Source organism: Doryrhamphus excisus, chromosome 15, assembly GCF_030265055.1.
Source record: "Doryrhamphus excisus isolate RoL2022-K1 chromosome 15, RoL_Dexc_1.0, whole genome shotgun sequence".
In the NCBI taxonomy this organism is placed as follows: Eukaryota; Metazoa; Chordata; class Actinopteri; order Syngnathiformes; family Syngnathidae; genus Doryrhamphus; species Doryrhamphus excisus.
In genome coordinates, this window is record NC_080480.1 from 7,792,706 (window position 1) to 7,818,855 (window position 26,150).

The following is a 26,150-nucleotide window of genomic DNA, read 5'->3' on the forward strand; positions in this document are numbered from 1 at the left end:
TAAGTCAGTTAATCGACAGATAAGTTCGTCAATCCGTCGGTCGATTGATCAGTCAAAGGATAGAGGTATAGATGGAAAGATTGGTAAGTAGGTAAATGGGAAGGTACTATGTAGGCAGGTAGTCAGTCGCTTGGCTAGTACAACAATCAATTGATAAGTGGGTAAGTCGTTTGGTTGGTAAGTCAGTTAATCGACAGATAAGTTCGTCAATCCGTCGGTCGATTGATCAGTCAATGGATAGAGGTATAGATGGAAAGATTGGTAAGTAGGTAAATGGGAAGGTACTATGTAGGCAGATAAAACGGTATGTCAGTCGCTTGGCTAGTACATCAATCAATTGATAAGTTGGTTGGTAAGTCAGTTAATCGACAGATAAGTTCGTCAATCTGTCGGTCGATTGACCTGTCGCTCAGTAGTTCAATAAATGGACAGATAAATAAATCAACCAAGGGAAGTATCACTATGTATTCTTCACACAATTTTATTCTTTTTGTACATTATTAATAATTTACAGGAGTGCATCCATGTATTTGGTTTAGGCTCTCTACCAAAAATGTATACACAGTATCACCCACCTCTGGTGTGTATGCACATTGTTATGGTTTCCAGGTGGTTGTGGATTAGATCCGCAGCTGAGGACTGATCTTGTCTAATATTGTTGTTCCAGGAACATGATGTATCTAAATCCATGCTGCCACTGCGGCACACACCTGCATGACACACACACACACACACACACACACATAGCAGGGAATCATCAGTGTATCAAATCACACCTCCACAGCCATCGGATCTTGCGTTTGACAGTTCTTTGTGTTGATAGAAACTCATTTTACTGCTCAAACAGTAACTTGAAGTACATCTATTTTCAACAACGTCATAATAACAAGTAAACTAGGAATACATAGGTTGACGTCTTCTGGATCTCCTACAGTCCAGTAAATTACCAGTGGAGAGGTTTTCAGTTTCAACCCTTTGACACCAGTGAATTGTGGTTATGGAATGTTACCTATGATCATGAAAAGTAAAAAATATATATAACATGTCCAACAGATGCAATTATGGCTGAGAGTTCTCTACCAAAGCTTCCTGTGTAGTAGTAGTAGTAGTAGTAGAAAACAATGGGACATATTCATCATTGCATAAAACATTTCACTAATTAGATTACCCATTATAGGTTATTTTTAATTTTTTTATTACCAACACTTATTATGAATATTGATATAGTTACTTTATGTCTGACTCACTTCCTGACTCAAACACACACACACACATATACACACAAGAAATAAAAAAACAGCAGGATTCCATCCCCTCAGTATGAGGTAAGGGTGGTGGGGAGGAGCATGAGAGGGTTTATAAACGTGCAACTTCCTTCTCCATCAACCTACAAGAAAGCCCGTCTTTTTGTTTAAAGACACCGTATGCAGTAAAACCAGGACCGTTTCAGCTGACTTTTCCCACCCCGGCGCCTTCAGGGTGAGCATGGAAGCTCTGAAGTTTGCAACTGTGCTGTTGGTGGTGTTGGCACAGGCTCTGTGTGCACTGGGGAATCCACTCTCCAGCCAGGAAGACGACAGTGGCGTGTGGACCCTGGACAACTGGCAGGTAACATTTTGTCTTGCAGGAAGTATTTCAATTTTTAGCAGTTTCTTGTATCATCTGAGTCCGATCAGAATCATATTTCACTGTCAAGAACTGTAGTTGGTGTAACTGTAATACGAGTGCAATTACAAATGTAGATGGGAATTTTGCTTCTATTATTTGTAGTTTTTTTTTCATTCCAACTCTGGCCACTGCCTCAAAAAGCACAAATGCATGTAATGCTTATCTTAGAAGAATGAAGTCATGCATTGTACATAAAATATTTAAAAATGTATAAAAAAATATATAAAAAATATAATAATCATAAAAATAAAATCCAAAATTTTAAATTTTATTTTAAAAATAAATAATGACATCAAATGGTTCTGGTTGGCAATTAAAAGCAAGCCCTGATGCTATGAATTATGATCAGGTATTTTATAATAATATACATAAAATCCATACATTATGCAAAAAGTGGAATAATAATTATAATATTAATTTTTTTAATATGTCAAATAAAAAATGTAAATAAAAAAGCAAAACATATTCATTCATTCATTTTCTACCGCTTTTTCCTCACGAGGGGTCGCGGGGGTTGCTGGAGCCTATCCCAGCTGTCTTCGGGCGAGAGGCGGGGTACACCCTGGACTGGTCGCCAGCCAATCAGCAAAACATATAAAAATACATAATACATAAAATACATGAAAAATTTAATTAAAAAAATTACACTATAGTTGAAAAACAGCAAAAATATTGTGAAATTATATTATAAATTATATTATATATATATATTATATGAAATTATATCAATTTCATATATATTATATTAATATATAAATTTTTAATATTAATTAAATTATATTAATTTATAATGTATTAAAATGCATTTAACTTAAACTGAACTTAAAAGCAACCGAATACATACTGCCATAAAAGAAAAAGTCCATGAAAAGAAGGAATGTACAATTATAGGGAATATACAGTATAATATGTACATAAAATACATACGTTATGCAAAAAAGTTGAATTTAGACATTATTAATATTTTTAAAAGACAACATTTTAAAAGTACATTAAAAATAAAATAGTATATTACTATAACTATATAACTATATATATATATAACTATATATTACAGTATAGTTTAATAAAAATGAGTAAATAGATATAAAAACACATTAAAATGAATATATTTAAAAATATATATATATTTTGTTTATTGATGTGTATTAAATAGAAAATTGATATTTTACATTTTTGCCTGTGTCCAGACGTGAGGGGAGCCCTGTCCAGTATTTACAGACAGACAATATGGACAAAGGAGCAATAGGGTGCAGGATTGCGTGGATTGATTGAATGCAGACTTTTGAAAGCCTTTTGAATTCATTTGCACAATGCTGTCAGAGTCAGCACCACGGACAGCTCTATTCTCCATACATTCACCTGGGTTGGTTCTATCGAGTTCAGTCACCGGGAAATTAATTAACCCATTGTGTGTGTATGTGTGTGTGTGTGTGTGTGTAGGACTACCCTTTAGAGAGAGGGCTGACCCTCCGTCTGGTAGACCTCCTCAAGCGCTCTAAATCCCAGCAGTTCCACGGCCTGATGGGAAGGAGTTTAGGTAAAAACATACACATATACACTGTACTTCACACTTTGTGTTATAGACATACTATATGAATTATGTATTTTTATGTTTTATTTGTTTCAGAAGATCCAATGAGCCTGGATAGAAAAAGTAAGAATTTTAAACCTTTCTAAAAGAAATATTATTCCTGACGCTACTTTCTCTTCACCAGGAAATAAAGGGGAGATGTTTGTGGGACTCATGGGCAGAAGGAGTTTAGATGAAGGTACTATTTTAAATATTTTAATTAATCCCCAATTGCATACCTTAGTGTGTGTATTGAGTTATTTTTACTGTACAGAAAAGAGTATTTGTGCTTACGTTGTCTTCCAGATATGCAAGAAGAGTGGAAATCCTACTCCTACTAAAAGACATCAAGAGTAAAATTGTTTCATTGTGATGTTTAATTTAATCATCAGTGTCATTGTAGTCTTTCTGTTTCTCAGTCATCAACAAGACATTGTGTGAATTACCTGTTAACCATAATCAGTAATATTCTATTTTTATGTCCGGCTTAATTAAAGGTTATTTGTTAGAAACATTTCTATGGTGTATTCTTATGAATTGTCACAAAAATTGGTGAAGTTTTTCTTCACAGAAGTCATGTTTGCAAACCAAGTTGGCCATTTTGGTTTGGACCAAATCAATATCAGGTATTCTAGACCAGGGGTCTCAAACACGCGGCCCGCAGGACACTAGTTTGAGGCCTTGATATGAAAGTTTAATGTTAGTGCGGCCCGCGCAAGTTTGATATGGATGCTGTATGGTATCATGTACCCAGAAAAAAATATTACGTTTGATTAATGTTCATGTTAAAGGTTAAATAACTGTTAATAGTTATCCTCCCTATCCGTGTGGAAGTGGTAAGTTTTTGGCTATTTAAGTTTAAAGGAAATAACTTGAAGGCTACCGTTTAGGTCGCTAGCTCTCTAGTTTGCGAGTTAGCATGTGTCTCAAGACCCTGCCGTTGCGCAATATGTTGTAAATAAAAAGAGTATAAATGTGACTATAGTCGTGTTTTGTCATGTCTACAGGGCTCTAATAATGCTTTGTTCATTTTAATCTGAAAATAATACCAACTATATGTGGTTTCTTAAGTTTTTATTATTTGCCGTTTTATTATTATTATTATATTTATTTATTTATTACTGATTGATAGATTTTCTTTATTCTTCATTTGTTTATTTTTCATCTTATTTTGTATAGAAAAATAAAAAGTAAGATATTTGAGAACAGTGGAATGTTTTATCAGAGCTTTTATTGTAGAAAATTGGAACCAAAGTGAAGTTTTTTAATTTTTTTAGTTTTTAATAAATGCGTTTGTTTTTTTTGAAAACCTGATGCGGCCCAGTCTCACCCAGACCCGAGCTCCAGTGGCCCCCAAGTAAACTGAGTTTGAGACCCCTGTTCTAGACAGAAGGGTGGTGATATATTGCAAAGCGTTTTAGCCTTTGCTATGCAAAGGGGGCAGGGCAGGGTGACAGACTTTGGTGGTTAGCCTTTACCAATAGCCACAAAAAAGGAAGCTCGCCCCCATGGCGTCAGATCTCGACCATCACTGGTGGGTATGAAGATGAGTGTTAGGATTTGGGTAACTTACTATACAAAAATGGGACCCAAAAGCAAATGCAAAGGCAAAGATGATCCAATAAGCAAAAGGTAAATTACAAAGAACACCAAAATGGCGAGTGACGAGCAAAATGCCCAACGAAAAGAAAAGTAAGTAAAGGACAGAAGTAGTAACAATAACAAAAAGGAGGAAAAAGCAAAAAACAAAAAAAAAAAAAAGTGGAGCATGGAAAGAAGTCTGTAAACCACACAGAAGAGGAGCTAATATCTATTTACAAATGGCGGGCAGGTGTGCGTCGCTTCTCCGCCGACAAACAGGGGAGGGTGCTTCTGCAACAGGAAGTAGTTAACTACAGCACAGACGGCAACACGGCGAAACAAAACAGGAAGTACACAAACAAAGCATGACACCATGAAACTATAATATGCATAGGTCACTTCTGGATGCCAGAAAATTTGGTGATATCTATCATCCCAGACCGCATGAAGAAGTCTCACTGTTTGGCCATTTTGGTTTGAACCAATCATTTCGAGGCAAAAACCAGGGGCTGTACTTTGAAGGACTCCTTGTAATTAACATTGGAAAAACATGGGAAATAGGAGACAGATGGGTGATGATGTACTGCAAAGTATTTTAGCCTGTGCCACAGGATGTGGCTGAAGCATGGTGACAAACATTTCACACATTGTGGGAAATGGCGATTAATCATAATTAATTTGATTAATATTTCTAATCATTAGACAGCTCTAATATTAGAATGATTTCAAAGGTATACTTACAAAAATTGTGATTAATTATGAGTTAGCTATGGACAAAAGTCGATTAATCGCGATTAAAGAGTTGATCTCATTATTGTTTATTAGGAATGTTATATAATTTATTCCTGTGATTGGCTGGTGACCAGTCCAGGGTGTATCCCGCCTCTCGCCCGAAGGCAGCTGGGATAGGCTCCAGCACCCCGGCGACCCTCGTGAGGAAAAAGCGGTAGAAAATGAATGAATGAACTTACAAAAATTGTGATTAATTATGAGTTAGCTATGAACAAAAGTCGATTAAGCGTGATTAAATATTTGATCTCATTATTGTTTATTAGGAATGTTATATAATTTATTCCTGTGATTGGCTGGTGACCAGTCCAGGGTGTATCCCGCCTCTCGCCCAAAGGCAGCTGGGATAGGCTCCAGCACCCTCGCAACATTCGTGAGGATAAGCGGTAAAAAAATGAATGAATGAATATACTTTATTTATATTCATTGTATTGATTCAATACATGAAGTGAACAACAACTTTTTGGACGTGTGGAATTGTGCATTGTAAAATTTGGTGTATTCCATTGTAACATGAATGCATGTTCAAATTCAATGAAACCATTACCAGTCAGTGTTTCAGGTTTATTGAAGAGGAAGCAAAAGGCAGAAGCTCGTACAAAAGCACAACAGAGCTAAACATTGACGCTAAGCTACGTTGTGGATTGTTGCTGTGTTGTGTCGAAGCAAGGTGCTTGGAGACGCCGGATCACAACGTCTCGCTGGTGGTTTGTGAAAACGTACACAATGGTTCCATGTCCACTAAGATGGGTTAATGCCCAAAGCTAAATTTTGTAGTTGCTGGTCCATAGCTGCCATTGGCTCAGCCAATACCAAAGCCAATGCTCCATAATTCAGAGCCACAAAAAGACTAAATCAGCAGAGGTTAGACTTTTTTTTTTCCACAGAGGGCCACATACTGAAAAAATAAGTAATGCTAAGGCCATTTTATATTTTTTTGCTGTTATTCATACAGCAGATGGCAAAATCATTATTGGGTATTTTTCTTGTCTGTGCACAAATGTCCCCTAGACCGCACTTTGTATACCTTCCCTATTCCCCTATGGAATGTGGTCATCAAACTTTGGGGAAGTTTTGAAAATAAAAGCAGTTACAGGGGTCTGAATGTCAGCAAGGGTCGTCACAGCAAGTGAATTGTTGGATTTTTTTTATGCCGGATGCCCTTCCTGACACAACCCAGGCTGGGAATCGAACCACAGCCTCAGCTAGTAGAAATGTCAAAAATGTGTACCATTACATCACCACAAAATAACAATTTAGTACATTTGAAGACGTCATATAGAACGTTAATAAGGTTACTGGAAAGTGCTAACCGTTAGCTTAGCTTAGCATTAGCACTGAAAAAGACTAGGACGAATAAAACATAATATATTAATTGTTTCATTAGTAAGTTATTTAACAATAAGCAAATAAGCCCCTCTACCTTTACTTATACTATTATTATTTATTTAAATTATTTGGGCAATTTACTGTTCACGCTGCACTTTACATTATGTTGTTCATATTTGGTGTCTATTCTATCTATTTATTCTCCACATTATTATTATTTATTATTACTTATCTTCTTTTGTGTCTGTTATTATATGGGAGCCAGGCAACGACATTTCGTTAGCAATTTCACTACTGTGTTTTTGTGCAATGACAATAAAGGGAGTCTATCTATCTTTATAAAGATTATTTCCTGCCTACTCTAAGCTAAGCTAAGCTAAGATTAAATAACATAAGCTAAGTTGCCAATTGCCTGTTATTGTGTCAATCAACCTATTTTGCACTAAATCTTCCCACATCATTAAAATACGTTCAATCCCAGTCAAAGAAAACAAAAAAATGTGCAGAAAAACATTTTGAACTCGTTTCAGTCCCAAAGTGTTTGCAGCAACAAATGAAAAAGCATAACATATTGAAACAATAGTTATTATATTAACATGGAAGCATCTTCTAACAAACCTTTTCTACACTTTACAAATGACTTAACTATATAAATAAACATTTCTAATTTTAAAAAAGGGTCTGCACATGACAATTTCACACAATAGGAGGGGAAAATAGGCGTATATTTCGACATTTATACAGTGGTAAACCCAAAGAGGTAGAAATTGATTAAATAGTAAAATTAGAGAGGGAAAACTAAATCGACTTTAAGTTAAACACAAAAGAAAAAATGAAGGCAGGTCCCATCTTGAAGACATAAAAGAGTCCAAATAAGGCCAATGGCAGCTATAGCTATAACAGGTTTATCTACAGTATATCTTCACATTCTTTTACATTTTTTTTACATTTCTTCTCTTCATCACCTAAACAAGCATCCTTTTGAAAGATTAAATCAAACACAATTTTTGGATGAGGCAATCATTGTTTTTTTAAACTTTCAAAGCAATGAATACCAAAATTTCCGGTGTATAAAACGCAGCCGTACCCACTAAATTTAGAAAGAAAAACAGATTTGTACTTATATAAGCCAAGCCGGACAAGAAGCAGGCATATTGTGGCATGGCTAGCTTATCAATCCATTGGAAAATCACAGGAGAGGAGGTCATTACTCAATATAACAGTCAGAATGACGTTGTCATCTTACAAAGAACGCTAAACTCATCACACAGCAACTTAACACCCACAATCTAGCTAAGAAATATACAAGTACCAGAACGAGTTTAAAATAAAAAATATAAAACAACATTGAAAATGGATGGGTGGATGGCTGCCAAGGCCCTGCAATGCTGCCACTGTCCGCCACGGGGAGCCAGAGGAGCCCAGAGGGAGACTGACATCATTGCAGCACCCCGGCAGGCACCACTGAAATGCTTTGCTTAGACGAAATGCATTATGGAAAAATGTTAAAATATATATATTTCCTCGGTACTTCTTGAGTGTTAAGCTGCTGTGTGATGAGTTTAGCGTTGACTGTAAGATAGAGTGAGTCACACTGTTATACTGAGTAATGACTTCCTGTGATTTCCGCCAAGCTTGTTCACTGATAGTTCCCGATTGGCTCCTGCCAAAGAAAAAGCGATTGTTTCCGTGATGAGATTCGAACTAGCCGCACTGCAGGGTTCAATGTTTAAGAAAAAAGGAGTGGGTTATACACCGGAAATTATGGTAACTTTCAAGTTTTTTCCAGTCAGAGCTCAAGCGTGTTACTTTTATGAAAAACATGTTCTATTTTAGGAAATGGAATGGAATTTTAGCACAGGTTGACGTAAGCTGACACTACTGCAAGTTTTATTTCCTATATTTCTTATGTAGGCCAGTGATTGAATGCAGTAACCAGCGAGCCAAAAAGTATAGCATACTGTGCTAATAATTAGAATGAGTGGCAAACCTGGACCAACATTGTAAGAAGCTGCTGGAAGTGACCAAAAACAGGGTGAATATTTGTGTGTGTTTGTGTGTGTGTGCAGAAGACGATGTGTGCTGTGTTGAAGTTCTTCTACGTTCCTTTCGGTGGTGTCCACTTTAAGGCTGCGGGGTCGATGGTTTTACCCGAACCACGTTTACGCTCCTTGGCTTTCCAGTCATCAATAAGGTCCTACGGTACAACAGGGAGATTCTATTTAAATACGTTCCACTTACTTCCCACTACAATTGGATTTTTTAACATTTATTTTATGTGTTATAGTTTTTTTTGTCTTTTTTTATTTTATAAGAATAGGATATCTTATTAAAAAGCATTTTGTGCCCTGTCTGTAAAAGTGAAAGTGAAATGTAGCATTTTACTCACTTTTGCGTACATATTTTGCATCATTTTTTGTCATATTCTCTATTATTATGTCTAAAGTGATTATATATTGAGTAATATGAGTGTAAAAGTGAATATAGGGCTATTCTGTTCATAACTAGAGGGCTCTAATAATGTTAAAAATACGTATTAAGAAGGTTCTTGGAAACAGGTCCTTGGAACCTATTTCATGGAAACTCACTGATCATGGCTGGGTCTGGAACCAATTAACCACAATAAAACAGGGTTTACTGCAGTTAGCAGTAGTATTTTACTCACTTAAAAGTAACATTTATTAAAATACTCTTAAAATAAAAATACTACTGTATTTTATTACAGTACGCGGCCTTCATGGACTACAGACTGAGCTGCTCAGTTTATTGTACTGCTATTGTATTGTACTACTGTTGCAGTCGTATTAAAAACTTACTTAAAAGTAACATTTCTTAAAATACTCACAAGTGAGTAAAATACTACTCACATTTACATACATTTCAGTAAAATACTGCGTTTACGTAAGTAAAAATGAGGAAATTGTGTGTAAATTACCACGTTTTCTCGTGTTTTAATTAATCTCACACTATTTTACTCCCTTTTAAGCGAGTAAAGTTGTACATTTAAGAGAATAAAGTTTTACATCTACGAAAAAAAGGCATACATTTCCGGAAAAAAAAAAGTCAGAAAGGTCACTTAAGTCCCCCCTTTTCATAGCTGTCCCAGGCTATGCCTGTTATGACGGAGTATTAAAATAATCAGAAATGCCAGCAATAAAGTCATGAATTCATGAGAAAAAAAGTCGTAAAATTTGCCCAAAGCCAAAGATCACTTAAGTCCCCCCTTTTTATAGCTGTCCCAGGCAATGCCTGTTAAAATAATCAGAGATTTTAGCAGTAAAGTCAAGAATTTACGAGTATATTACAAAAATAGTCGTAAATGTATGAGAAAAAACTTAGAACTTTATACTACAGGCATTGCCTCAGACAGCTATGAAAAGGGAGGGGGGGCTTATGTGACCTTTGACCTATTCCTACAACTTTTTTTTTCTTGTAAATTTACAATTTTACTCTGAAAATGTCATTTTTGTCTTGAAATGTTGCCCTGATCCGCTGTCATAGGTCAAGTGTCCCAAAGTATCAATGAATAATAAAAGCCAAGAAAATGTTTTTGCCTGAGATATTTCCTAAAGCTTGGACGTTATTGATCAGTAGTCACATGAACAAAGAGTGATCCAACCTACCTGTCGCTTTAAAACCAAGTGTTTGCCTTTCCAGTATTTGAGCATCTGGAGGGACTGCAGTGTGCTGACAATGTCCACAGGGTTTACTGCCGTCTCCTGGCTGATCTCTGAGCAGAAACAGTAACGTGATAGGACATTTTTTATACGTTATAGCGTGTGTGAAGCACTTCATTGGCTTAGTGTCCTTCTGCTTTCAACATCAAACAAAAGCATGTTGGTAAGTACTTTTAAAAACATCCCTCGTCTGTGGCCGAAAAGATCGATGTCCACACAAGGCGGTGTTTTTGGGTCTGTGTGTCAAAAAGAGACCTTTTTATGGGTGTATCAATTACTCGTGTTTTTTTGTCATTTGCAGGACGATCTGCCATCATTATTTTTCATTTTTCTTTCCCGCCGCATGTCACAGTTGGACTTTCTAATAATAAATAAAAGCACACTATACAGACACAGCTGCAAATGCAATCAAAAGGGTTTTGAATGATGACAAAATGTGCTTTGTGTTTTTCTAATTCTCACAGGCGTGTCAGAGAATGGAAAACGCAGTGTGGGTGAATCATGACAATACACTGAGAGCACCTTTCACCCGCATAATAATGGCTTGGAAATCATTTCTGTGATTCTCATATTGGTAAACACACACCTTACATTCAATGTTAAGAATGAGACATGCAGCTTCGCAAAGTTAAAAGAAAAAAAGAACCGAGGAAAAGAACATTGGAATGGAAAGAACAGCGTGTTACTATTCCTTTGCTGCTGCTTTGTTATTTTGTCAGGTTGGACCTGGTAACAATATGTACAGTATTATATTTTACATTGCATTGCAAAGCCTATTGTGAACAGTTACTGTAATTTACGGTGTATAAGCCACACCCACTAAATTTAGAGAGAAAAACAGATTTGTAGATATGTAAGCTGCACTGTGGACAGTAAGCCGCGTCATAAAATGGCACATTGTGGCGAGTACGACTGTGTGAGGACCAGGTAGCTCTTTATTTGACAGGAGCCAATCACAAGCTATCACAAGGAGCTCTCTTATTTATTGTGGAATAAGTCTTATTTTTCTGTCATTGTGTTTGCTATATTGGGAAAGGGCGCTGCACGGCGGACGAGTTGGTTAGCATGCAGGCCACACAGCTAGGAGACTCGAGTTCGATTCCACCCTCGGCCATCTGTGGCGTTTGCATGTTCTCCCTGTGCATGCGTGGGTTTCTTCCTGTTTCTTCCCACATTCCAAAAACATGCTAGGTTAATTGGTGACTCCAAATTGTTCATAGGTATGAATGTGTTAACATTATTAGAGCCCACTTGCAAACTCCACACAGAGATGCCCGAGGGTGGAATCGAACTCGGGTCTCCTAGGTGCGTGGCCTGCACGCTAACCCCTTGAACGCCGTGCAGCCATCTTATAGTATATATAATAATAATACTAAAAACTAGCATATGCATGTGTACCATTATTTTTAAGTTTATGTTTATGATTCACCGATAATGTTTTTTCAGGAAGCGTTGAGATTTCGCACTTGTTTCAGTGGTCCTTGAACACACCGGAGTTGCTGATTGTGCAAGTGAACAACTCGGCCTGAATAAACTGGATCGTGCATTTTTTTCAAACTTTTTAGCGTCTGTCGCGATTGAACGATGCCAACTGAAGTTCGAGAGCTGAGTCTGATACCACCTTTATTGCAAATGTTGATCCGAATTCGAGGGAGATAATCAACATCAAGCGAGTACGAGTGTTTGGGGGGGGTGTCAACAATAGAACTGTTTATGGGCGTATCAAATACTCGTGCACTTTTGCCATTATTAGAGCCCACTTGAGATGAACTAACACCCCTATAGTCACCTTTACACTCATATTACCCAATATAGTTAATATAATAAAAGAAAATAAGACATAATACATAGGGCTGCGCAGCCCACACAGCTAAAGATTCCACCCTCGGCCATCTCTGTGTGGAGTTTGCATGTTCTCCCCGTGGGTTTTCTCCGGGTACTCCGGTTTCCTCCCACATTCCAAAAACATGCTAGGTTAATTGGCGACTCCAAATTGTCCATAGGTATGAATGTGAGTGTGAATGGTTGTTTGTCTATATGTGCCCTGTGATTGGCTGGCGACCAGCCCAGGGTGTACCCCGCCTCTCTCATCTGAAGACAGCTGGGATAGGCTCCAGCACCCTTGTGAGGATAATGAATGAATGAATGAATATTGGGAAAGGCTATAACAATAAAGGTGACTATATGCTAATGTTAAAAAACATATATAAACAGGTTTTTATCCATGAAAATATTACATTTAGAAATAAGAAATCCTACTTCATGAAAATTCACTTATCACGGTCGGGCCTGGAACCCATTAACTGCAATAAATGAGGGATTACATATTTCACAACCTTTCTTTCTTATTTTAATTGTGCAGCGTTAAAACAAATCAGTTCAGTTCTGACCTTTAATGGAGATTTCTTTCCCCTGAAAGTTGTTCAGGTAGCGTAACAACACCTCCTTCCAGTAACTGCGATAGCTGATAAGGCCCAGGTCAGATAAGGGCCGCTCTGGTGAGCCAACTTTCTCTTCCACCTTCGACAATAGATAACCTGGAAGCATATATATGTAAAAAAAAGAGACTGAGATTAATAAGCAATATGAACTGGAAGAATGAAGTTTTTCTGAAGACACAAATATAAAAAAAGACAAGGATCAACACAACCACAACTAGACTTCATACTTACTAAAGTCTATAAGCATCTTGCCGTAGCCTTGCCTCATGTACTGGGGCATGGTGAGGATGCAGGACACATTGTAGTTGAGGAAAGAGTTTTTCTCCTGCACACGGAGGACAAATACACAAATGTTTATATACACGCTGACACAATTGCTTCAAAAATCATGTTGTGGTGCAGTGAATAGTGTTTGTCACGGCCAGTTGTCAATAAATGTTTGTGTTTATTACATACATTAACGGCCTGCATGGTGTAGTATCTAACTATTATTTGTAGGTTGATGCAGATTTAGTATTTGCATTAAGTAATTGCATTAAGTGGCTTGTGTGGAATGACAAAACAAATGGACTTGAAGGCCGCATACAAGTTTGAAGTCTGAGGTCTGAGTTTTAAGGTTGAGTCTGAAGTCTTAACATCCCATTCGGTGTTTTAGGGACAAGTCTCGGGTCTTCGTAGGTCTCTCCTTCTGTGTCTCGGTATACTGAAGTGTGCTTCCATTAGTACACGTGTACCGTGTGGAGTAAAATTTGACAGTGTGCCGCTGTCCGTGACTGTGGTTGTACATGTTTGCAATATTTTCTTAAAAGGCGTCAGACGAACAAAACATCTCTTAGAGCCGGCTCTTTGAAGTGAACAAGCTGTTCTTGTGTTGTTTTTTTTACCTATTTAAGCCGCAAGTGATTAGTCAAAATTCGTCAAATTAGTCTTAATCGGCGCTAAGCAGAAGAGAGACGGAGGTGTTACACACAAAAGCACGCTGAAAAGGTGAGGAAAATGAGCAGCAGGAAACAAAAGCTAAGGCACTATGTGTTTCTGAATGCCAGTTTCCACTAAGGACTCCCAATAACAGTTATCTGGATGCGTTTTTGTTTTTTTTGACATTTCCATTTAGATTTCATTATGTAGTGTTTCTGATGCAGTGTTTTCCACAGTAATCGGACCTTTTTGACTAATTCAGGTTTCCTCCCACATTCCAAAAACATGCTAGGTTAATTGGCGACTCCAAATTGTCCATAGGTATGAATGTGAGTGTGAATGGTTGTTTGTCTATATGTGCCCTGTGATTGGCTGGCAACCAGTCCAGGGTGGACCCCGCCTCTCGCCCGAAGACAGCTGGGATAGGCTCCAGCACCCTTGCCACCCTCGTGAGGATAAGCGGTAGAAAATGAATGAATGAATGAATTTATTTTATACATATTTTGGGTTTGAACTAAATTCAAGCAACAAGAAAAATCAGTTCTATAAAAAGAGCTCAACATTTCGTCATTGGTTCCTGTTTGAAAATCACAGCATGTTGAAAATGAAAGGACTTTTTTTACCTTCGAGAAATACCCCACCAAGTGGCACCCTGTGTTGTCAGCCTCTGTCATCACGTAGAAAAGGAAAGGTTCCACATCATAATACAAAGTCTTGTGGTCCAGAAAGAGTTTGGCCAAAAGACACAGGTTCTGACAGTAAATCTGTAAAAAAAATTATATATATTATAAAATGTGTGATTGGTTAAATAAACTTGTCCCCATTTGAGTGTCTGCTTCACACTGCCTACAAAATGTGCGGATGGTAGAATCTGTATGCAGGTATGCACATTCTACCGGCAAGTAAATAAAAGTAAATAAAAAGCAGCCTATTTTATGCGTATATAACCTTCATAAGGGAGACACTAGGGCTTTTTCACCTTGTTCTTCTTGCCGTCCACCTCAAAGACTGAGATGTTGCTTTTTCTGTAGATTTCATCGCCTGGGGGATGCTTCCAAACACACTTGGCCTTGTGTGAAAGTGATAAACAAAGACATTTTAGTCTCTTGGACTAAGAAACAGAAAGCTTAAAAACAATGTTACATCTAAAAGAGTGATAAACATTTAAATTCATTTTCACATGAATTGGGAGAGGAAATAAAAGCTTTACCATGTGTCTCCGCAGGATGGTCTGGCTCTTCATATACTTAAGGCAGAATTCACACATGTACAGCCTCCCCAAGCGTGCATATTCCTCCGGGTATGGCGAGTGGTACCATGTGTCCAGTTCGTAGCGGCCGAACACAATGATCTTTATCATGTTGCTCCCTTCTGACACCTGACCTTCCAGACGAAGCTTCTCCTGTGTAGACCAGGGTAAGAGGATGTGGTGGTGAAGATGGGTGGAGGAAAGAAATGATACGTGGAGAGGATTGGGAAATAAGCAGCGGGGACATAAGAAGAAAAAGAAGAAGAAGAAGAGAGGACATAATAGAAAAGATCTCCATTAGTCTGGGGAAGATAAGATTAGGCATAAATCACACCTAGGAAACCAGGCACCAAAGACGCAAAGTAAAACAAAACAACAATGAAGACATACAAAGAGAGAGGAAAGGAAAAAAATGATCCAATTTCAATTAGCTACTAAAATTGCAGTGTTTTTTTTTTTTTAGGAAATGAGTAGTCATTGATTCTTTCAGCCAAATGTGCAGGTGAGCACTAACAATAATTAAACAAACATAATAGTGTGGAAACAGTTGGAGTATGACTTAAAGTTTGCAAGACCAGAGTACAGGAAAGCAAACAGACCAACATCGGAACAACCAGAATCGCACGTTTGAAACCTTGAAATATGGAAATTATACTGGATGTCATTCTCTTAATTACTTGATTTGACAAAACCATTCATCCATTTTCTACCGCTTATCCTTATGAGGGTCGCGGGGATGCTGGAGCCTATCCCAGCTGTCTTGTGGTGAGAGGTGGGGTACACCCTGGACTGGTCGCCAGCCAATCACAGGGCACATATAGACAAACAACCATTCACACTCACATTCATACCTATGGACAATTTGGAGTCGCCAATTAACCTAGCATGTTTTTGGAATGGGGGAGGAAACCGGAGTACCCGGAGAAAACCCACGCATGCACGGGGAGAACATGAGAGATACCAGAGGGTGGAATCGAACTCGGGTCTCCTAGGTGCGTGGCCTGCACGCTAACCACTCAATCTTATATATACATAATAATACTAAAAATTATATATGTATACCATTGTCACATGTTATATGTTATATGTACCATTGTTAAAAAAATGTCTTTATGATTCACCGATAATGTTTTTTCAGGAAGCGTTGATATTTCGCACTTTGTTCAGGGGTCTTTAAACACACCAGAGTTGCTGATTAAATGAACAACTCGGCCTGAATAAACTGGATCGTGCATTTTGCTTTCAACTTGTTAGCGTCTGTTGCTAGTGAACGATGCCAACTGAAGTTCGAGAGCTGAGTCTGATACCACATTTATTGCAAATGTTGATCCAAAATTGAGGGAGATAATCAACATCAAGCGAGTACGAGTGTTTGGGGGGGGTGTCAACAATAGACTGTTTATAACTGTTTATGGCCGTATCAATTACTCTTGCAAGTTTTGCCATTCGCTTGTGGCCCCGGATATAACCTCTGTGAAAAGCGGGCATCTACTGTTTTATACTGATATTGTGGTAAACAAGGTTCACGGTATGTTGCAATACAATAACTGCAGACTTTGCAATAAGATGCAGTACGAGTACAAATGATTTTGTTTACAGGGCATCCAATTGAAAAGCTAATTAAAAATATATTGTATTATTCTAATGATCTCACTAGGTGGCAACAGATAGAGGACGGGCCCCCACCGAGGCCTTGATTGAGACATTCATATTTAATGTCAGGGAGTCATTTCAGGGTCAAAAACAAAATGGCTCTGAATGGGTCTCAATGGAACAGAACAGAGGGAGAAACAACACAGAGTAACTGAAAGGGATTGTGCCATCTACCAAGAATATTTCAGACTCCTCCTGAGGCTGCAGAGGAGGGTGTGCGGACTGGAAGAGAGAAGAAGAGGAAGAAGGCAAAACGGGGGACGGGGACAGGGAAGCAAATAACAAACACAAGGAAAGAGGAGTGAAGGAGGTGGGTGATGATGAGTTTTCTCTCTTACAAGGTCCTCCGAGGCACGTGCCTGCGCTTTCCTGAACAAGTCCAGGTCGTAGTCGCTGGTGATGTTCTCCAGCAGTGGCTCACGGTTGGTCCCGTGGCTCTGACGATGATCCTATCAGTAAACACAGTCATTAAGACTAATATCGCATGCAGCGCTTCAAATGGACACATTTCTCATCCACTGACCATGTAGGTTTCCTTCTGCTCCTTGTTGAGGCCAGAGTTCCTCTTCTTCCTCAGCTCAGTCACCTTCTCTTTGTAGCGCAGCTGACAATCTGTTGGGGCCTGACACATCAGAGAGACTTGCTCACACCTTGTAACACCGTGTCTTCGAGGATCACATCACATGTAGACAAGGTGTGCGAAGCAACGATTACGCTTTTATTTTGACTGGCAATTTGCCCGATGGCCTCCCACGCATTGATTATGTTGGACAAGTGAAGAATATGATTCACTTGTTGTAAAGTTGATGTTCTATTCACAAAGGACTATCGTGTGCAGGCCCCCTCGACTTGACATTAAATTTTGGGGCAGGAGTGGCCCAGGAGGTAGCGTATAAGTCATCCAGGTGGTTCGATTCTCTCTCCCTCTACCCAGTCAGTGTCATTGGGCAAGACACGTCACCAACCTTACCTCCAGTGCTGCCCACGCTGGTGTATCAATGTGAATGAATGTTTCCGTCAGACTACCCTTGGGCAGCTGTGGCTACGGATGAAATGAGTGATGACTTATGAATTATGGATTCTGTCATGTCTTTGGGTCGAAGACATTAATAATTCATACGTTTCATAAGTTAGTTAAAATGAAAGTAATAAATAGCAAAATGTTCGAATAAATATTGTTAAAAACGCTAAGGTTAAAAAGTTTACAGAGTGAGACATCTTCTCTAGAAAGTATCGCTAGAGAGTGAGTGCTCTTGCGTATAGACAAGCTTTGTCGTTTTCTCTCGCCTCACGGCAGAAACTCATTCATTCATACATTTTCTACCGCTTTTTCCTCACGAGAGTCACGGGGGTGCTGGAGCCTATCCCAGCTGTCTTCGGGCGAGAGGCGGGGTACACCCTGGACTGGTCGCCAGCCAATCACAGGGCACATATAGACAAACAACCATTCACACTCACATTCATACCTATGGACAATTTGGAGTCGCCAATTAACCTAGCATGTTTTTGGAATGTGGGAGGAAACCGGAGTACCCGGAGAAAACCCACGCATGCACGGGGAGAACATGCAAACTCCACACAGAGATGGCCAAGGGTGGAATTGAACCCAGGTCTCCTAGCTGTGAGGTCTGCGCAACCACTCGACCGCTGTGCCGCCCACGGTAGAAACTAAACGGGAAAACCTCATAAACATGCTGAAAGTTGCTCTAAACGCTTGTTTCTTCTAACTGTTAGCTGACGTGTGTTTAGCCTGCAACATGAGCAGTATTGGAATTTTATTTGATTTTTTCTGTATGTTTCAGTTACCACTTATTTTTACAAGAAAGCTTCATAAAGCAAGAAAAGCAAGCCTCTTGTGCGGAGTTTTCTTCATTGGTTCGCTGGCTGTCTAGCAACATACAGATACGTGTTGTGAGGGCAGCACAGATTCACTTAATCGTGAAGCGCTTTGGGTGCCATGGAAGCACTATAAACATTTTTAAAGAACTCACAGTAAGCTTGTCACATGGTGAAATGAACCAACACAAAAATGACAGTACAATAAGTAATAGGTAAACAAACACACCTAGGACAATTAGTGCTACTACTATGGGAGTGCTTCACGCTTTGCTTTGCTACACTATTATGCTGAGTAATGACCTCCTGTTTGTTGCTGAGTTAGTTACTTGGTTGAAACATGATTAAATGCGGACTGAATACTCGCCTCACCCAGACTTTACCTCCAGGGCCCCCCGGTTGAGGTGAGTTTGAGACCTCTGTCTTTGAGACCTATTTGGTGATTGCAATTGAATCATTCTGATGGGATAAACCCAGTTGCATTATTTCATATGTGATGCAACATAACAAGCCTACTCTTGCCTGAATGAGGAATTGCAGACTGTAAAATTTCCATTACATAGTTCATCTATATTTTTTATGAGGCTTCTGCACGCAGAGTTGCTTTTGGGTACAATGTAAAGTGAAAAAAACACCAACTTTAATGCTCCTGTTTGGCCCGGTTCTAATTCAATTTGACTAAGGGACTTGGCCTTGATTATTTCATGCTTGCACATTTCCACAACAGCACACAAGAGAAAAAAATGTAACTGATGAGTCAGTGCACTCAAGTGAGACTCAAGTGAAAACAGCAACATACCTGGCTTCTTGTGGAGTGTCTATTCTCGTCTTGACGATGGGACAGTGTCCTTTCCTCGGCTTGTTTCTCACGACTTGATGATTTGCCCTGACAAAACATCAACAACGTGTAACAACCGGCAACTCACAGCCAGCCCTGCAGCGCAAAACCTTGCACAGTGTCCTTCCTATCTTCCAGGTGTCTTTGCAACCTGACAATTTCAATTTAAACTGTTGGTTCCTTTCACTGTCATTTGTTTGGAATAATCACATTCCTATGGCCATACATAGAAATGAGGTTGCATTTTATTTTTAAATAAATGGGAATACTGAAAAAAATCCACAAATCACTAGCAAGTAGCTATTCAAGCACCTATTAAAGAAAGTGGCATTTAATTAAACGGCTCCTTATAAATAGTAAGCACCACCTTGCACAACACAAACACACTAAACGACTCTGGAAAATTAAACGGTATTACAGTGGTGTGCACGTGACGTCACAAGCAAAAGGCATCAAAGCACCATGTTCGGTAAGTTATCCTAAAAAAATATATGCTTTTACACAAATGGTAAAAAATTGTTTTATATTTTTTATTCTCGCGTAAAGAGAGTGACTTTTGTCAACAAATAGCTACAGTGCAGTAGCTCAGGGATTTTCAAACTCTAACATTGACTATGAGTCTTTGTAACCATCTGGTGGGTTATCGTTTTCCAATGCCGTCATATTCCATTCGACAATGCCACCCCCATCTTGCACCTCTCCTGAACATGTGCCCCTGGTCTTTCCACCAACAAGGTTTCACACGTTTACTCAAGTAATCGTGGTGTGGTGTGTGTTTCTGGGAGGCTATGCACACCCGAACGTTTTGAGGTCGCATTTTATTGTTTCAGTCTGTCATCCACACAAAAATGGCATTTTGGGTGCACTGAGATGGTATTTTTTGAAAATGTCTTCCAGAGTGGGAAAATCTGAAACGCCGGCTGTTTCGCTTTCATGTCAAAAGAGAGATTTGATGACAAACCAATATAATATTGGAATATTTCGACTGGCATGACTCAGCCCTGTCTACATTATGATACTTTGTTGTGTGATACTCCATAATGACTCGCAGAAGTAATTCCATCTCTCGTAAGTCTAGATGAGTCTTGGAGGCGGACGACAGACTTATGCGCATGCTTTGTTTCTTCTTCTATGGTTTGGTGTGTCACGTGATTCTGTCTTTGTGTCTATTACATCATTTTCACTAACTGATCCGTTCCCCTCTGGATGCAACTATTCACTATTACAGTACAGAGTGTGTGTGTGTTTTTTACCTTGCACTCATCAGCTGAAAGGTTGTGGTAAAGAGGGCATCCTGATATGGAGAAGTGTCTCTCATGTCTTCCTGTCAGGTGACCTAAGAGCGTTCAGAAAAGGCGGTACATTTGCTACATTTGATCCAAGATTAACATTCAAATAAAGAATCAGCATTCCTTACCCAGTGAGTTACATCCAGGTGTGGGACACTTCATGTTGAAGTTATAGCTCTCATGGAAGCGCCGCCGTTTGGGCCGGTGGGAAAGGTCGTGAGCGGCGGCCTCTTTGAGCGAAAGCTCCTTCGCCAATCTCTCGTCCTCTTCTTGAGAAACTATGACATCGTTGCTGGAAGACACACGGTCGTTCCCGTTGCTGGAAAGCTCAATGTCTGACTCTGAAGATGGAGCGTTGCCTGTCGGCGTGCGGGGAGGGGTCTCGTCGTTGTCTGCCGCCTGCTTTATTTCTGCTGAGCCAGGACAGGCACACTAAAATGAGGACTGAGGACTCAGCAACCTCTTAGTTACTTAGTTAGGTACACTCATTTGTCACAATATTTTTTCATATTTATAACAGTAATGATGAGGCTTAAATTTTTTTAAGTTTTGGTAAATTCTACATAAAGATATTCTTTTTTTTTTCTTGCTATCATGAAGCATTTCGTTTTTTTTCTTGTTCTCTTTTAATTGCATGGTAGTGAAGCCCCAGCAAAACAAGCTAACAATTCATTTGCACCATGCATCAGGACGCACTTAACACTTTATGAGACCCTGCAGAGAAATCCAATAGCCAAGACTGATGCGAGTGGAGCAAGAGGTGCAGAGCTCCCAGAGGCTGGCCGACGAATGAAAGAACCCACTGTGGTGCTTGTTCTTTCCTTCCTCTTCACACTGGGTGCAACATCAAAACAGGACTTCTTGGGAATAATTTCAAACTAGTATCCTCCACATGTCAAAGTTTGTGTTGGAACCATGTAAATTTAGGAGAGATACTTAATTTCTTGACAAATATATTCCCAGCCTGCACAATGGTACAGTGGTTAGCGTGCAGGCCACACAGCTAGGAGACCCGAGTTCGATTTCATCCTCGGGCATCTCTGTGTGGAGTTTGCATTTTCTCCCCATGCATGCATGTTTTTTTCCTCCGGGGACTCCGGTTTCCTCCCACATTCCAAAAAACATGCTAGGTTAATTGGCGACTCCAAATTGTCCATAGGTATGAATGTGTTAACATTATTAGAGACCACTTGAGATGAACTAACACCCCTATAGTCACTTTTACACTCATATTACTCCAAATTGACCATTTGTATAAATGTGAGTGTTAATGGTTGTTTGTCTATATGTGCCCTGTGATTGGCTGGCAACCAGTCCAGGGTGGACCCCGCCTCTCGCCCGAAGACAGCTGGGATAGGCTCCAGCAACCCCCGCAACCCTCGTGAGGAAAAAGCGGTAGAAAATGAATGAATGAATGAACATTATTAGAGACCACTTGAGATGAACTAACACCCCTATAGTCACCTTTACACTCATATTACCCCAAATTGACCATTTGTATGAATGCATGAGTGTGAATGGTTGTTTGTCTCGCCCGAAGACAGCTGGGATAGGTTCCAGTGGTAGAAAATGAATGAATGAATGATCATTCAACAATCATCAGGTCACATTTGAGCCACTCGATAGTACTCAAGTGTAGCGTACCTGTCTGAGCTACAAATACTAGCTACGAATGGCGGAGCGCCACCACGTCACACACAATTCCTACTCCTGGTGTCAAAAGAACCACACACACACACAGCAACACAATAGGTGGTGAAACACAGACAATAGACTACAAACAGATAATGCAAAATATGAACTAACTACTATGTAAGCTCAAACCATGTGCTTTCCAAACTGTACAGCAAGATACTCCCAGCGACATTACATTATAAAGATCACCTCTGGAAAAAAACACTTCAATAAAACCTTCATACACACAATTATGTAGTGTATTGTTAAACTATTGTGGAGGATGATGGATATAATAATAATGGATATGATAGACTGCACGACCTGTGTGTCACCACGTCTTGTGTATTACAAGCTGGACCACAGTGCGCAACTTTTAGCAATGTTTCATTTAAAATGTATTCCGCCTCAGTAAGTTTTGACAGTGGACCACACTGGAACTGTGGCATTCGGTTTGCAAACTATCACTTTGTACCTTTATTCATATTTGCGTCTGCTTGCTAACTCCTAGCACTCGTGTAACCCCACTACTGGTGCAAAGAGGTGTAACAGCTGAGAAGACACTCACTCTCTTCTGTGTTCACGTCGAGCCAATGCACACAGACACATGCAGAGTGAAGCCTGCCGTTGTAGCACAGAGAGACGAACAGATGGCTCATAATTACTGTTTTTTTAACGTTTTTTTAAGTGTTTTTTAAGTTCCATAAATCATCTCCCCTCTCATACAGTAGTTGTGTTATTTTTATTATTATTTATAATAATTACCTAAGCATTACCTGCATTTATTCAGTCTAATTAGACTTCACCACAGCTAGTAGCTCCAGTTACAATAATAAATACAGAAAATCCTGTTAGATCACCTCCATCAAGTAGAGCATGTGTACCTGATAATGTAATGAAATTTCCCCACTGAGAGATAAATAAAGGCTTATCTTAACAATATCCATACATTATATGTTCTGTTCACCAATATAGTAATATACTGAATGTACAATGACATATACGGTATCTCCAATGTCAGCACACTTATATGGAGTCGCCTGTGTGCAAGCGCCATAATCCAATTACTTCATGTTGTTATTAAACTGCCTTAAAAGGCACATCAGACAATAATCCAAAGTACTGCAGTTTTTGTTGTATGAAGCCGCGTCTAACATCTAGGTCAAAGTAGATATTCTACATCTGTTCTAGGTGACACTGATAATTACCTCTTACAGTGTATTAATCTAAAAACTGTAGCTTACTTTATGCTGATTCATTCAGAGCAGTGACAAAATAGGCCAAAATATGTGCCATATTTGTCTTCTTTAAAATCAGGAACATTCTGTGCAGAATGCACGGCACAGTACAGTGAATACATTACTTTCCTCCTCGCCAGGCTGTCGTTGTTACTCATTTTCAGCTTTTGTCAGTCATTTCTTTTTTCACATTTCTTTGTCCTCTTATGCTGCCACTGCCTTTTCATTTTTTCATCTCCCAGTCTGCCCTGCCTTCATCTTTGTCCATGATACTACGCTGTTCTGATTTAAACACTTGCTCTGTTGCTCGTCTTGTTTATAACGAGTCACATACTTTAAACAAAATACATTAAGACCATCTCTAGTTTCAGATGTCATAAATATATCTTGACTACTTGTAGACTCACCGTGAGGCTCCACATCTAACCCGGATGACCTGCCTTGACGAAGTGGGTATTTTTTGGCTGCAGTATTTGTCGCCCCCTGCTGGCTGCGCGTGATCCTTCGTCCTGAGGAAAACACAGAGGCTGCTGCTGCATCCAAACCTTCTTCAGGGCCCACCGCTGCAGGAGAACTGCTTCGCACTCTGCTGGAGTTATCTGGAGTAGTGAAAAGTATTATATGTGGACACAACGAGAGATAGCACCTTTAACAATAACTTATAGGCATTTTGCAAAACAGTGCACATCCCACATTTATTATATCGCAGTTCAGGCAGGCCTGCATACATACTGCCTGGGCTCGAACCCATGTTCACAGATCCCCACTGATTGACTCAGTTGAGCAGCGTTAGCCAAAGAGCTAAAAGCCTGAGGTGTCAACTCATTTGGTGCAACTCTTCAAGGAGTCAGGGAGTAAGGTGTATGTATACATTTGTTAATAAAGTTACCCTGCATGCTTTGGCTGAGACGAAGGGATGTTCGAGTCAGGCGGGTGCTGTTACGTCGCTGCGCTTTGCCCACGGTTTCGGCTGGCTCCAGATCGGCGGAGAAATCAGAGTCCTCCGTCCCATCCGAACTGCTGCCTGTGGTTCTCTGCCAAAAAACAACAACAGTTGTTGGCTACCATTGTTAAATGTAAGAAAAGTCATTTTTTCTTTTTTTTTTACCATGGGATAATCCAACATAGATCCCATCCTGGGGGAGGAGATTCATCTCCCCTCAAATACAGTAGTTGTGTTATTTTTATTATTATTTATAATGATTATACAAGCCTTTTACAACAACTGTACAATGCATTTATTCAGTCTAATTAGACCTCTCCACAGCTAGCAGCTCCAGTTACAATAATAAATACAAAAAATCCTGTTAGATCACCTCCTTCAAGTAGAGCATGTGCACCTGATAATGTAATCTGCAATGTGTTGTTGAAAAAAATTGACAACATTGATTCAAAGACTAATCACATGTTCATGATAAACAAATAAGACACAAGACGTCACTCTGTATCAATGCACGTCATTTGACAACTCAAATCATGGCAGGGAGATTAGTACTTCATTTGCATACAACCAATGAGATAAGAGGGAAGGCGGGGCTAATCACAATTTTGACCAATCACTTGCGTTGTTTTGGTACGGACGCACGGCACCATCTTCAAAGCAAACGTAAAGTTGTCGTATTCATCGCAGGAGATGCTATTATTATAAACGTATTATTTTCCAGTGCCAATATTAGAGGCTTGAAATTGTCAGTCTTGATTTTAATCTCAATGTTATCTGAAAGTGCAGAGGAAGACACGAGACAACTCAGAAATACATATTTGCTACCACAACGACGACTCTTCTGAATGGCTCCATGTTGATATAAAACGCATACCCAAAGCCACATTAACATCTAATGGTGTATTACTTAATTCCGCTTCACTGGTAGTCACAGTTATTCTACATTTCCTAATTTTATATTTCAAGCAGGATAATATAAACTATGACGTTATGTTGATGTGAGCCCAGCTGCAGTCTGGTCTCAAAGATGATTTTCTAGCAAATATACACCTTACCTTTCTGCGGGGCATGTTCGCATGTGGGACTGGGCGTTTCTGACAGATTGATAATCTGTGTTGTGGGATTAATGTTTACCAGATTCCATAAATTTTGAACAGAAATCCGCCCGTTCTGACGTGAGCACAGTCAGCTGAAAACCGCGCATCAAGATTTCCGCTTTCCCTCTACTGCGCATGTTTGGTACGTCGACCAAACCCTCTCGTGCAGAAACAAAGCAAGATATGTGTCAAATCAACCCTTACATGTGTAAAACATTAGATTATTGTGTTCACTTATAATTTGCCAGTATATACATAGTTTTTTTATTGATTGTATGGTTGTTGCAGTTGTACGTTTTTTAAAATCAAATTTACTGTGTACATTGATTGCGTTAATTAAAAAAACTAACAGTAAAC

The 26,150-nt window shown here is 39.2% G+C and overlaps 2 protein-coding genes across 5 annotated transcripts; one reads left to right on the top strand and one right to left on the bottom strand.

Moving 5' to 3' along the window:
• The first annotated feature begins 1,402 nt into the window (after positions 1-1,402).
• On the top strand, positions 1,403-4,220 carry LOC131103449 (protachykinin-like). The gene is made up of 5 exons (XM_058049741.1): positions 1,403-1,608; positions 3,112-3,208; positions 3,299-3,325; positions 3,387-3,440; positions 3,548-4,220. The coding sequence occupies exons 1-5, from the start codon at positions 1,486-1,488 to the stop codon at positions 3,580-3,582; spliced, it is 336 nt and encodes a 111-aa protein (XP_057905724.1). The 5' UTR covers positions 1,403-1,485; the 3' UTR covers positions 3,583-4,220.
• Positions 4,221-6,161: 1,941 nt separating this feature from the next.
• LOC131103427 (histone acetyltransferase KAT7-like) lies at positions 6,162-25,915 on the bottom strand. 4 transcript variants are annotated; one of them, XM_058049713.1, is made up of 16 exons: positions 25,752-25,915; positions 24,643-24,787; positions 24,161-24,352; positions 20,970-21,251; positions 20,806-20,888; positions 19,514-19,600; positions 17,402-17,500; positions 17,217-17,327; positions 17,053-17,100; positions 15,187-15,378; positions 14,956-15,045; positions 14,600-14,740; positions 13,290-13,383; positions 13,008-13,154; positions 10,564-10,670; positions 6,162-9,137 (listed from the first exon to the last, which is right to left on the bottom strand). In XM_058049713.1, exons 1-16 carry the CDS (start codon positions 25,764-25,766, stop codon positions 9,039-9,041), a joined length of 1,932 nt encoding a protein of 643 aa, XP_057905696.1. In that variant the 5' UTR covers positions 25,767-25,915; the 3' UTR covers positions 6,162-9,038. The 4 variants fall into 4 exon arrangements, with proteins under 4 accessions (XP_057905696.1, XP_057905694.1, XP_057905698.1 ...); XM_058049711.1 differs by having other exon boundaries at positions 20,970-21,254; XM_058049715.1 differs by lacking the exon at positions 17,053-17,100 and having other exon boundaries at positions 17,238-17,327; positions 20,970-21,254.
• Positions 25,916-26,150: the final 235 nt, after the last annotated feature.